General features: G+C 47.6%; 1 protein-coding gene across 1 annotated transcript in view; it reads left to right on the top strand.

Moving 5' to 3' along the window:
• The first annotated feature begins 694 nt into the window (after positions 1–694).
• LOC117355778 (forkhead box protein H1-like) overlaps positions 695–13,985 on the top strand; it is a 29,884-nt gene continuing 16,593 nt past the window's right edge. The window contains exons 1-2 of the mRNA XM_033934812.1: positions 695–1,083; positions 5,933–6,518. Coding sequence (XP_033790703.1) covers positions 6,273–6,518 — 246 coding nt within the window. The 5' untranslated portion in view covers positions 695–1,083; positions 5,933–6,272. The remainder of the gene's footprint in view (positions 1,084–5,932; positions 6,519–13,985) is intronic.

Here is a 13,985-nt window from a genome sequence, read left to right as displayed (position 1 = left end):
TAGCTTTAACCACTGCACCACTCTAGAAACCAAAATGTAGCAAAAGTGAGCCAAGTTTAGGACAATCCAGTCATTGTGACATCACTGATGAGGTTGGCTCTTATTGGTGGAATGAGGCATTATGATGTCACAATACCAGCTCTGGTTAACAGAGGCTCAAACTGTTCACACCATTCTCCCAAGGGAGCTCAGAATGGTTTACATTAATTTATTCAGGTACTCAAGCATTTGTCCCTGTCTGTCCTGGTGGGCTCACAATCCATCTAATGTACCTGGGCAAAGGGGGGATTAAGTGACTTGCCCAGGGTCACAAGGAGCAGTGTGGAGTTTGAACCCACAACCTCAGGGCGCTGAGGCTGTGGCTTTAACCACCGTGCCATGCGCTCCGCCATATATCCAGCCAGTCCTGAAGTCTGCCTCTCACACCATATGACTCCAGCAAAAGGAGGATGGAATCAGACATCCGGGTTTTACTTCCATTGCTTTCAGTGCAAGTAAAGCCCGTGGTTCAATCCAGGCTCCTTTCTCTGGAGCCATAGGGTAACCCTACACATTCTGCCCTCATCCGCAGATACCATTTCCCAAACTGATGAAGGGGGAGGGGGCAAAACCACCATCTAACATACCCCTCCCTGGAAGGAGCTGCTCAGCTCATCACTTGGGATCAAGCCTTGGCCAACATTCTAGTGTTTTGGACATTATTACCAAGTCTTTAGAAGTAAGTCATTGACCCTCCCAGCCCCGATGAGCTGTTAACTTGGCCGACACTCTCATCAACATGTGTATGAGTGAACCGACTCCATCCAGCTCTTGGAGGGGCCCATAAACACCTCGTCAGCATGAGAAAAGAAAGCCTTTAAGAGTCGTTGATGGGCCCACAAGGACCCGTGGTGCCCTGCAGCAAGGAAGTGGCTCTTGGGGGAGGGGGGAATTGACTTTTGTGTTGGCCTATTATCAGAGTAATCCAGAGGTGTCTGACTCCCACCAGCAGAGCAGCCGGCATGGACTTGGCTTTGCCACCCTCTCCCCTCTGGGCTAGGCTTGCCCACAGCTCCTCATCCCGAAGCATCTAGACCACTTCAGGTAATGCCAACCCTCTAGCCTGGTTTCTTAGGTCTCTCAAGGGGGGGGGTCTCCTTTTTGTCCCCCTCCCTCTAAAAACAGCGCTCAAGCCCGCCTAAACTCTTGTCTAAAGATGTTTAACGCTTTACAAAGCTGACCCATAGCTCGCAGATTGGGTTTTGCACGCTCAACAGATCATTTGCGCTCTCTAGACGCGCAACGGCTTCGAACCCGGCTCCGGTCGAAGCTGCGACAGATTTTAATCCGAGCCTTAAACTCGAGTCTAATCCTCCGGTGATTGAAATCCGTATAAAAGTGCGGAAGGGGCCCTTTGCTCGAATTAGGGGTGCTAGTGTGTGCGGGGGATTCGGGGTGGATGGGCTTTTTCTTTGGGGGGGGGGTCGGATTAGGATTTAGTCTGCATTAAGGCTAAACCTGGGACGTCCTGTGCCTTTTCGATGTAATTCTTGTGATGAGATTGGACCGGGCGGTGTTAGACCAGTGTGGAAGGTTGTCTGGGGCGGGGGGAGGGGAGGTGCTTGAGCCCCCCCCCCCAATATTGAACAAATTCCTTGGCTCCTATGTCCGCTGGCAGAAGTTCAAGGGCGAGGGGGGGCTATAGCAGACACAGTAAGCTCCCTAAGGGCCATCTAGCTTTACCCCCCCCCCCACAGCCCACCTGGTTGGTAGCCACATTTGTTCCCCCCACCCTCTGCATTACAGCTGGGGCCAGTTCAAAGTCCCGTCTCAAAGCCTTTGCAGGGCCACATTTCGGATTTGTAGGTACTTAGGGCTCCTTTTACTAAGGTGTGTTGGCGTTTTTAGCGCACGCGGGATATTACTGCGCACTACACGGCTAGAACTGACGCCAGCTGAATGCTGGCGTTAAGGTCTAGCGTGCGCGGCAAAGCCCTAACGCAGCTTTGTAAAAGGGGCCCTGAGAGGGCCTCAGAAAAAAAATAGTGAATGCATAGTTTATAAATCTTTCCTTTTGGCTAAGTCTTAATAATAATATTGTAATTTAAGACTAAAGAGACATATGATCAAGAAACGTTTTTATTTTACTTTTGTGATTATGATAAACAGACCGAGGGCCTCAAAATAGGACCTGGCGGGCAGCGAGTTTGAGACCACTGAGTTAAGGGGAACAGTTAATCTGCTGGTTGGGTTGGGCAGAGGGGAGAACAGGACAATCCAGCCATTGTGACATCACTGATGAGGCTGGCTCTTATTGGTGGAATGAGGCATTATGACATCACAATCTCAGATCTGCTTCCCAAAGGCAAACAGGATGTCATGGTTACAGTTAACAATAATAAAGACCCCTAATTTCCCACTGAATATGAAAGAGTGCAACAAATATCATTAACTAACTGGAAGGGCCTCAGTAATAGAGCCTACGCAAGTCATAGACTCTGACCATACAAGTCTGCGTGCTTCCCCGGCTCTTTAGCTCCAATCATCGGCAACCTTCCAGTCCCTTACCTCAACTAAAAGGATTTTAAATTTATTGCAAGTGAAATCCTAAAAAAATTTTTTATCTTTTTATTTAAATTTATTTCGAATAACTTATTCTAAAATATCAGCTTTCTAAAAATCTAAATTCTATAAATAGATGCACTATTTCCTTATGAGAGACTTAATTTAAACATCCAATATCCATTGAAATTACTTAGCTTTCAAATAATATATCCCCAGCAAACTGCTTCAAACCATGCCGGTCAGAGTCTATGACTTGCGTAGGTTCTATTACTGAGGCCCTTCCAGTTAGTTAATGATATTTTTTGCACTCTTTCATATTCAGTGGGAAATTAGGGGTCTTTATTATTGTGAATATTATTCTCACTAAGGGATTTGAGTATAGTATGGTTACAGTTAAGCCAGTGGTCTCAAACTCGAACCCTTTCCAGGGCCACATTTTGGATTTGTAGGTACTTGGAGGGCCTCAGAAAAAAAATAGTTAATGCATGAGGTCAAACTCTTTCTAGTTTATAAATCTTTCCTTTTGGCTAAGTCTAACTAATAATATGGTCATTTATAGCTAAAGAGACATATGATCAAGAAACTGTTTTATTTTACTTTTGTGATTATGATAAACAAAGTTAGACAAGTTCCTGCTGAACCAGAACGTATGCAGGTAAGGCTAGACTTAAATAGAGCACTGGCCTTTGACCTAAGGACCGCGGCGGACCACTGGTCTGACCCATGTTCTTATGAGGGCATCAAGATAGTATCTGGCAGGCCGCATGTGGCCCCTGGGCCACGAGTTTGAGACCGCTAATCTACAGCGATCAGAGCCAAATTTATTTATGAATTAATTCATTTTCTGTTACAGATACATAATTTCAGCACCAGTTTTCATCCTAACTTGACAATATACACGATATACAGTTACAATGGAAGAATTTCCAATTCAGGGTGGGCTTTCATTCATCGCTGATCACTGCCTTTCTCCCATCACGTGCTTCCCGTGTGTACATATGGAATCTGTGTGTGTGTGTTCTGGAAATACATGATGTGCTTACAAGAGAAAGCCATAGGTTACGTAGGAGGGGTGTGAATCCTTATTTGTGACCTCCTGTGAAACTGGAATTTTGAAAAAAATTGACACAGCCCCCATTCTCTTCCCCCCCTATATATTTAAACATGCCCGTTGGTGTGAATTTCAAAACGCTGACCATATAATGTCTGGATACTGGGGGGGCCGGATTCTCAAAACTTGGCCGGTAAAATTTGGCAAGTTGGTATAGTGGCCGTAGTGGGAGTGATTTGACTTTTAGGGGTGATTCTCGGCATAATAACATGCAAATTATATGCGTGCTATTTGTGTGGAGAATTGCCGGTAAAGGGGGAGGGGCTTGCTCAGAAGGGTAATCGCTAGGTACAGCTCCTCCTGTCAAGGCTGCTCTCCCTGCCCCAATCAATTGAACCACAGGACTCTCCAAGTCCTTCCGGCTCAGCTGATTGACCGGCAGGGAGAGCAGTAGAAGGGAAAGGCCCGCTCCCGCCAACACTCCCACTCGCCTGCCGCTGCCCACCCTCCCCCATACCCTTTAAAAGGTCATCAGGAGGGATGCTTACTTCGTTTTGCCTTGGTCACTGCTGTCCAGACCCCCCCTCCCCTCGGTACCTTAATGATGAAGAACGGCTGGAGGGTTGTCCACTCCCTCCGGCCGGCAGGTCCACCTCTTCAAAATGGCGGGCCTTCTCCTTCCCAGTGCATCATGACAGGGGCGGCTCTATAATGAGGCCAACTGAGGCGGCACTGTTGAGGGAGCGGCATCTTGCTTCCGGCCAGCCTACCTTGCTGGTCGGCTCTCTCTGCCGCTCCCCTTCCCAGCATCTAATCCTTTCCCCCCCCCACGCATCTACCTTCAATTTGTCCTAAAAGTTGTTGCCAAACAGCAGTAGCGAGTCATATAGCTACCCTGCACCAGTCCTGGAGCCTTCTCTCCACGGTGGCCCACCCACTCTGACAGGGCCACAGTGGAAAGAAGACACCGGGACCCGTGCAGGGTAGCTATGTGACTCACTACCACCACCCTGCAACAATTTTTAGGGCAAATTGAATGTAGATGCGTTGGGGGGTGGGGGGAATGAGAAATATGCCGATTGGGGGAGAGAATAGTGAAAGGGTTAGATGAAGGGGGGAGCGCCAGCTCATCCCTCGCTTCAGGTGGCAGATTGCCTTGAGCTGCTCCTCCATCCTGGGATACACTAGGAGTGGCCTAAGGCCCTGATTGGCGCTGGGGCCTAAGACCTCTCCCAAACTTGAGCAGGTTGTAAGGCCCCAAAGGAGGAGCCTTAGGCACAAGAGCCAATCGGGGCCTTAGACCCCTCCCAGTGCATCACAGGATGCACCAGGAAGGGGAAGGCCCACCATTTTGAAGAGCCGGGCCTTCCGGCTGGAGGGAGTTGGCATCCCTCATGCTGTTCTTCAGCGTTAAGGTATGGGGACCGGGGGATTGTCTGGTCATCCCGGCAGCCTGCAGGCAAGAGGAAGTGGGCATCCCTCCCGCTGTCTTTCACCTTTAAGGGATAGAAGGGGCACAGGGGGTTGTCAGGGATAGAGCAGGGATCCCTGGCAGCAGGAGGGAGTGGGCATCCCTGCTTCCGGCCCTTGGTGGGGGGGCATCGAACAGCCCAGGAGGGGATTGGTGGGAGGGAGGAATTTTAACTGGATTTTTTTGTGGTGGGGTCTGAGCTGTCAAGCCTTACTTTCCTGTCAGTGCCTGAGCCAATCGGCATTTTCAGGCACTGACCAGAAAGTAAAGGTACGGCCCTGTCGGAAATATTTGCATGCAAATGTAGTGCAACAAGGTTAGAGAATCGCCCGGAGTGCTTGTTTTAATATTAAGGACCTCGTTGTATTAGATTTGCATAGTACAATCAGAGGAAGCCGGGCCAAGAGAATGGTGAGCGGTTCTGAGAGAATCGACTGGTACAATACTTGGACTGGTTTAGCGTCGATCGTTAAATGCATGGTGCGTTTTGAGAATCTGGCCCTGGGTGTAGAGTGGCGCCACTGGAACTTTTCCAGTGCCTGGATAAGGTAGTTCAGCTCCCCCCATCCCCCGCACTGTGACAGTAACTGGTTGTTTTTCAGTGGTTGATCCCAGTAGGCAGTGTTTTTGTGGGTCGGAGTCACTCCTACCCAGAGAAGTGCTGCTGAATATGGATGCCGTTATCTTTAGTCCTTTCCACCGTGTCCTGGAATTAAGCATTCCTTGCATGGTATAAAGAGATTGAAGCAAGAGACAGGTCCTGGACACTAAAGTACTGCTCTATGGCTTCTTTGAGCTTTATCCCCTCCCCCTCAACCCTCTTCGCTCAGGGTCTGACTCTGCATTTAACCTGATCACTCTTATAGGTGCTTCCTCCGAAAAATGGCTGTTTGCCCTGCAACCTCCTGCCACCTTGGTGCCAGCTGTCTGTGACTCCAGTGGAGCGGAGCTTTGATGTCTCTGATAAAACTCTGAAAGATCAGTGAGAAGACAAAAGACCCATCAACTCTCCAGACTCCCCAGATTCCTGCCTGGAGCCCACCTTCAACTTCAGAGAGCCTCCGGCTTTAGGAGCACAGCCCACTCTGCATCTCCAGGAGTCTGGGACCGCTCCTGGTGCCTGCTCCCATTGATTCCATCTGACCCACCCTGGACCTCCATCCTCCGGCCTGAAAGAGGGTGAGGGGTCTCTCCTACAGCAGCAGCATGGAGCAGGGGCATGGCTTGGCCATTGCAGACAAACTGGCCCTGGACCCTAAGAAGGAGCGGACAGATGATGCTGGAGAGGAGGAAGACAAGGGACCAGAGAGCCAAGAGGAGGACTCCAGCAAGGAGAAGAGGAAGAGCAAGAAGAAAAATTATCACCGCTACGCCAAACCCCCCTACTCCTACCTGGCCATGATTGCCCTGGTGATCCAGAACTCGCCTGAGAAGAAGCTCAAGCTGTCCCAGGTAAGTGAGCCTTGGTCTGGGCTTCTCTAGAGACCGCCCTTTTCTTTACGATCTCTGTGGTTGGTTGAGCTTTTGAAGTTTTTCCTGCTTACCAAAGACGCAAAATGTGCAAATAAGACTTTGTCTCGTGTTAAAAGAACAAACATTTTAAAGCTTTCTGCTGTGAAACTGGTGCAGCCCAAACCTCCTGGGTGATGAGTCTGCTATAATTAATGCCCCATGGCAAACCAGCTCCAGGATCACGTTGCATCTTTTGGACAATTCTCAGATATTTTTTTATTTGCATTTAGCTCGCATCTTTTCGGAATTAGCTGAAGGTGAGTTATATTCAGGTACACTACAGTATTTATTTAACACAACAAACGTGGAACGAAAGTCCCTGCATGCAACAGGAGGCGTTTGGATGTAAAGTTTTATTAAGGTAAAATGCTCATGTAAAAAAAACATCAAAAATTTTAAAAAAACCTATAATGCAGAAAAGACATAAACAAAATGTTCACGCAATACACAAATTGCTCCAAGGAATAGAAGACCAGACCCTACATGGGCCGGGTTTCGACAAACTTTTGCCTTTCTCAGGGGTCTTTGAGCAAAATAAAACCAAAAAAGACAGTACGAGGAGACTACAGTTGTGTATCCAGTTCACTATTTATTTATTCAATTTTCTCTACTGTTCTCCCAGGGGAGCTCAGAAAGGTTTACATGAATTGATTCAGGTTCTCAAGCATATTCCCTATCTGTTTTGGTGGGCTCTAATGTACCTGGGGCAATGGGGGGATTAAGTGACTTTCCCAGGGTTTGAACCCCCAACCTCAGGGTGCTGAGGCTGTAACTTTAACCACTGCACCACTCTAGAAATCAAAAGGTAGCAAAAGTGAGCCAAGTGTAGGACAATCCAGCCATTGTGACATCACTGATGAGATTGGCTCTTATTGGTGGAATGAGGCATTATGATGTCACAATCTCAGCTCTGGCTATCAGAGGCTGAAACTTGTCACACTATTTATTCAGTTTTTCTCTACTGTTCTCCCAGGGGAGCTCAGAAAGGTTTACATGAATTGATTCAGGTTCTCAAGCATATTCCCTATCTGTTTTGGTGGGCTCTAATGTACCTGGGGTAATGGGGGGGATTAAGGGCTAGACCCGATTTTCCTCTGACCCGATTCACTAACCTCTGTGCCGATCATCCTCCAATCCGGGGGAACGGCATGCAAAGTAGGAAGGATGCGATTCACTAAACAATTTCAAGAACACCGACTGGGCTGCCCAATCAAAAACAAGCGACTGCTGAAGGACAAGTTGCTTGTGCAACAACCCTGCTCTCTGCCCTGACTCCATGGTTTTAATCCACGCTGCAGCCCCTCTTTCAACCCGTGGGTTAAAACTTTGGGCTCACAAAAGTTTCCAGCTTTAAAAAAAAAAAAAAAAAAAAAGTCTCCAGCTCTTCCTTTGCAGTGAGCATGCGCAGACCATCTACAGGCATAGAAGATGGTCTGCGCATGCTCAAGGATCGCTCTCCAGCGATCCGTGCGGTCGGTGGGGGGCATGCCTCCGATCGCCCCCATTTGTGAATTAGTCGGCCTGCCACGGATCTAGGCCTAAGTGACTTGCCCAGTGTCGCGGGGAGCAGTGTGGGTCTGAACCCAGAAACTCAGTGTGCTGAGGCTGTAGCGTTAACCACTGCATCAGTCGCCCTAGGTATCTCCTTCTCTCCAGAGGACTTATAATCTAAGAGACCCTTTTACTAAGCAGCAGTAAAGCTTGGCCTTACCCCTTCTACGAAACCGTGCTAGCGGTTTTTAGCGCAGAGAGCTGCACTGAATGGCCCGCACTGCTCCCGACGCTCATAGGAACTCAATGAGCATCAGGAACAGAGCGGGCCATTAAGCGCGGCTCTCTGCGCTACAAACCGCTAGCACGGTTTCGTAGAAGAGGGGGTTAGTGTGTTTGTTTGTTTATTTATTAATTTTCCACACTGTTCTCCCAGGGGAACTCAGATCTGTTTTGGTGGGCTCTAATGTCCCTGGGGCAATGGGGGGATTAAGTGACTTTCCCAGGGTCACAAGGAGCAGCGTGGGTTTGAATCCACAACCTCAGTATGCTGAGGCTGGAGCTCCAACCACTGCATCACTCTAGAAATCAAAATGTAGCAAAAGTGATCCAAGTGTAGGACAATCCAGCCATTGTGACATCACTGATGAGGTTGGCTCTTATTGGTGGAATGAGGCATTATGATGTCACAATACCAGCTCTGGCTATCGGAGGCTGAAACTTGTCACACTATTTATTTTTCAATTGTCTGTACCATTCTCCCAGGGGAGCATTTTTCCCCGTCTGTCCCGGTGGGCTCACAATCTATCTAAGCCCAGATTTAAGGTGCACTCGGGGGGTGGGGGTGGATTAAAAAAATATTTTAAAGCCCGTTTTTCACTAATGTCATTAGCACACAGTACCTGCATAGTATGCTTAATGTTTATTAACATTTGATATCCGCTTACGCATATTACAGATCTATTACGTTGCTTTGATTGTACCACAGAAAGGTGTTCTGTCAACGCTCATTACCCTTCTCCCTCTTACAGGAGCTGATTCTATAAAGGGTGCCTAATTGTTTAGACTGTAAGCTCTTTGGAGCAGGGACTGTCTTCTTTGTGACACTGTACAGCGCTGCGTACGTCTGGTAGCGCTCTAGAAATAATTCATAGTAGTAGTCATTTAATTGGCAAATACAAATTAATAAGAAATGGGCGATAGGCACTTATCCGATTCTGTAAATGATAGGCGCCTATTGCAATGCACTTAGCGATACCTAACGCCCAAGTGGGCGTTTCTATGGGCGGAGCGTGACTTGGACACCACTATTTTCAATTCTCCAAAAACTTAGGCGCCTTTAAAACCCTGGCTAAGTTTTTATATAGCGCCACTGGCTGTGATTCTGTCAGTGCTTAAGTGTGATTGATACACGACAAGCGCCATTTTTCTAGGTGCCAGCCAATGTAGGCACCATTTATAGAATCGGCCCATAGTCCTCCACATTATCCCTGCGTTATCCAGTTAGCGCTTGCAAGTCCTAAGATGTTAGCCGGATAAAGCAGATTATCGTGCGCAAAGTGCTACAACACATGTTTTGCACAGCCTGCTCTTACATAACATAAAAACATAAGAATAACCTTACTGGATCAGACCAATGGTCCGTCAAGCCCATTAGCCTGTTCTCATGGTGGCCAATCCAGGTCCCTAGTACCTAACTAGATCCCAAGTAGTGAGACAGATTTTATGCTGCTTATCCTAGGAATAAGCAATGGAACCATCTCAATAATGGGCCAAACCTTTTTTAAACCCTGCTAAGCTAACTGATTTCACCACATTATCTGCCAACAAATTTTAGAGTTTAATTACACATTGTATGAAGAAATATTTTCTCCAGTTTGTTTTAAATCTACTACTTAGTAGCTTCATCGCATGTCCCCTAGTCCTAGTAATTCTGGAAAGCGATTCACATCTCCCCTTTCCACTCCACTCAGTTTTTTACAGACCTTTATCATATCTCCCCTGAGCTCTCTCTTCTCCAAGCAGAAGAGCTCTCTTCGTTTTCTAATTCTGCTATATCTTTTTCGAGATACAGCGACTAGAACTGCACACAGTCTTCAAGGTGCATATTTTCATCTTTGTTTTCCATTCCTTTCCTGATAATACCTAACATTCTATTTGCTTTCTTCACAGCTGTCGCACATTAGAAACATAGAAACATAGAAAGATGACGGCAGATAAGGGCCATATAGCCCATCAAGTCTGCCCACACTATTTACCCACCCCCTTAAGTCTTCTGACCCCTTAAGTATAATTGTAATTATACTGTCACTCTACTGACCCGCTCATTCAAGTCCTAGTGACCCTATCCCTTGGCATGACCCCGTAGGGATCCCACATGGGTATCCCATTTGTTCTTGAAGTCTGGGATGCTGCGTGCCTCGACCACCTGCACTGGAAGCTTGTTCCAATGCTCGATCACTCTCTCCGTGAAGAAGTACTTCCTTGCATCTCCACGAAACTTCCCTCCCCTGAGTTTGAGCGGATGTCCTCTTGTGGTCGAGGGTCCCTTGAGAAGAAAGATATCCTCTTCCACCTCGACCCGTCCCGTGATGTACTTAAATGTCTCAATCATGTCTCCCCTCTCCCTACGCTCTTCAAGAGTGTAGAGCTGCAATTTGCTCAGTCTTTCCTCGTACGGGAGACCCTTTAGCCCCGAGACCATCCTGGTGGCCATCCGCTGAACCGACTCAATTCTGAGCACATCCTTACGGTAATGTGGCCTCCAGAATTGCACACAGTACTCCAGATGAGGTCTCACCATGGCTCTGTACAATGGCATCATGACTTCAGGTTTCCTGTTGACGAAGCTTCTCTTGATACAACCTATCATCTGCCGTGCTGAGGGTTTCAACATGTCCTCAACAAAGACACCCAGATCCTTTTCCTGGGCAGTGACTCCTAACACCGAACCCAGCATCACGTAGCTATAGTTCGGGTTCCTCTTTCCCACGTGCATCACTTTGCCCTTGCTGCCATTTTGACGCCCAGTCTCACAAGGTCCTCTTATCATTTTTCACAATTCCTCTTGCAATTTAACAACTTTGAATAACTTTGTGTCATTAGTAAATTTAATTATCTCGCTAGTTACAGTGTTCCCCTTGCGAATTTCTGGTTCACGGACTCAATCATTCGCGGTCTGCTCCGACCGCCTCTTCCTGTAGTAAGGTCGGGTTACACCAATCGGAAGCTGCGTGTCAAAGCAGCTCCTGATTGGTGGAGCCCAACTTTACTACAGGTCGGAGCAGACTGCGAGTGATTTCCTTCACCTGCCGGCTCCTCCAGCTGCCTTCTTCTGCCTCCCCTACCTTTTGACAGGCGAAAACCTGTATTCGTGGGGGGGGGGGGGGTTAATTCGCAGAGGTTCCTGGAATGGAACTCCTGTGAATTTTGGGGGAGTACTGTATTCTCATCTCTAGATTAGATTTTTCTCCATCCCGTCCCTATGATTTTTGTTGCTGTCCCATTCCTGTAAACTCTGCCTTAACCGCACAACACTTATGATTTGAAAGTGTTTGAGGCTTGTGCAGATGAGGACAGAGCTTGCAGGAATGGGGCAGGGACAGGAACAGAATTCTCTGGAATGGGAAAATGAGTTCCCTCAGGGACTGGGAAAAATTTGTCCCCATGTCATTCTGTACTCTATAGCATTGATAAATATGTTAAAAAGAAGCGGACCCTGGGGAACTCCACTATTTACCCTTCTCCATTGAGAATATGGACCATTTAAACCCACTCTCTGTTTTCTGTCTTTCAACCAGTTCTCAATCCATAAGAGGACGTTACCTCCTATCCCATGTCTTTCTCATTTCCTCCGAAGTCTTTCTTGAGGTGCTGTGTCAAATGCCTTTTGAAAATCCAATTCCACCATATCGACCGGCTCGCCTTTATCCATAAGTTCATTCACCCTTTCAGAGAAGTGCTTTCTTCAGGGTATGCTGCAGTGTGTCTTTAGTGGGTGCTCAAATGTGATTGATTGGAGTTTGAGGTGAATGAGGCAGGAAAGTCTGTGGATCACCAATTTGAATTTTGGTGGGATAGTCCATTGGTTCTACGAAACCCAGAAAATTGCAACAAGCATGAAGTTACAGGGAAATACTTTTAAAACCAATAGGAGGAATCTTTTTTTTTTTTTTACTCGGAGATTAGTTAGCTCTGGAACGCATTGCCAAAGGTTGTGGTAAGAGCAGATAGCATAGCTGGTTTTAAGAAAGGTTTGGACAAGTTCCTGGAGGAAAAGTCCATAGTCTGTTATTGAGAAAGACATGGGGGGAAGCCGCTGCTTGCCCTGGATCGGTGGCATGGAATGTTGCTAGTCTCTGGGGATTCCACATGGAATGCTGGTACTATTTGGAGTTCCAGAATCTTGCTATTCTTTGAGATTCTAGAATCTTGTTACTCTCTGGGATTCCAGAATCTTGCTACTCCTTTGGTTTTGGCCAGGTATTAGGGACCTGGATTGGCCACCGTGAGAACGGGCTACTGGGCTTGATGGACCATTGGTCTGACCCAGTAAGGCTATTATTTTCTTATGTTTATGTTACTATCCACGGAAGCCTAAGAAAACATATAACCAAGCTTCATGGGGATAACATCTTTGAACTCTCCAGAGAGGTTTCTATTCTGTGGGGAAAAGAGACCAATAGATTTTCCCGCCAAAATTCAAATCAGTGACCAACGGACTTTCCTGCCTCATTCACCTCAGGCCCCAACCAATCGGGTTTGAGGACCTACTATATATAAAGACAAACTGCGGGCCTCAAAGCAAACCCTGAAGAAAGCCACAGCATGATGGCTGAAAGGTCAGTTTGACCTGACCAGATATGGCGAGACCTGGACAATTGCAATAAGTATGCGTCGATAGGAGTGTCACTTCTTTCCTGTGTATTGAGGGCTTTTGTGTCTGTAAAATGATTACTTATTGTGCTGCGAAAGAAACGGGACAGAACCAGCCCCAAACGCCAACGTAATCCAGTGGCCACTGCTTTCATCACTTTCTGTTGCTCACCCCGTTCTCGCCCTGTTCACAGCACTAGTCTCTTACCAAAGACCTGATAGTCCACATGCGGTGCAGTCCTTAACCCACTCTTGTCACCTCATCAGGCCCGTATGTCAGGATCTTCCTCTTCCTTCAGTACAAGAGCAGTTGTCGCTCCCTCTTCCCTGTTCCTACCTCTCACAAACATAGGGCTGGATTCACTAACCTCCTTTCCGTGTCCGATCCGTGCCCAATTGCATGCAGGCCGACAAATTCACTAAAGACCTGCATGCAAATGAGGACGATCGTTGGTACGCCCCCCCCCCCACCCACCGCACGGATCGCTAGAAAGCGATCCTTGAGCATGCGCAGACCATCTTCCTTGCCTGTAGATAGTCTGCGCATGCTCTCAGTAGGAAACTTTTTTTTTTTTTTTTGCATGCCTGTGGTTTTAACCCGCTTTAAGCCTGTGGGTTAAAACCACCGGCTTGCACTACGGGGAAGGGAAGGAGAGTCGGGGCTGAGAGCAGGAGATCAGGGCAGGCAGGAGAATCGGGGCAGAGAGTAGGGCGGCCAGAGCAGGAGAATCGGGTTTTTTTTAGCACAAGCGACTGGTCCTCACCAGTCGCTAGTTTTTTGATTGGCCAGCCAGTCTATAAGTTTAGTGAATCACGTCTTTCCTGCTTTGCATGCCGATCCCCCTCATTTGCATGCACGGATCGGGATTGGATCACAGCAGAGGTTAGTGAATCGGGTCGGAGGGAAATCGGGTCGCAAAGTTTTCGCAAACCGATCAGTTTGCTTAGTGAATCTAGCCCATAGAAACATGATGGCGGATAAAGGCCAAAATGGCCCATCCAGTCTGCCCATCCGCAGTAACCATGATCTAACTTTCTCTC

Source organism: Geotrypetes seraphini, chromosome 2 (genome assembly GCF_902459505.1).
Source record: "Geotrypetes seraphini chromosome 2, aGeoSer1.1, whole genome shotgun sequence".
NCBI lineage: Eukaryota > Metazoa > Chordata > Amphibia > Gymnophiona > Dermophiidae > Geotrypetes > Geotrypetes seraphini.
Note: the sequence above shows the minus strand (reverse complement) of the source record. Positions and strands in the feature narration are given on the sequence as shown.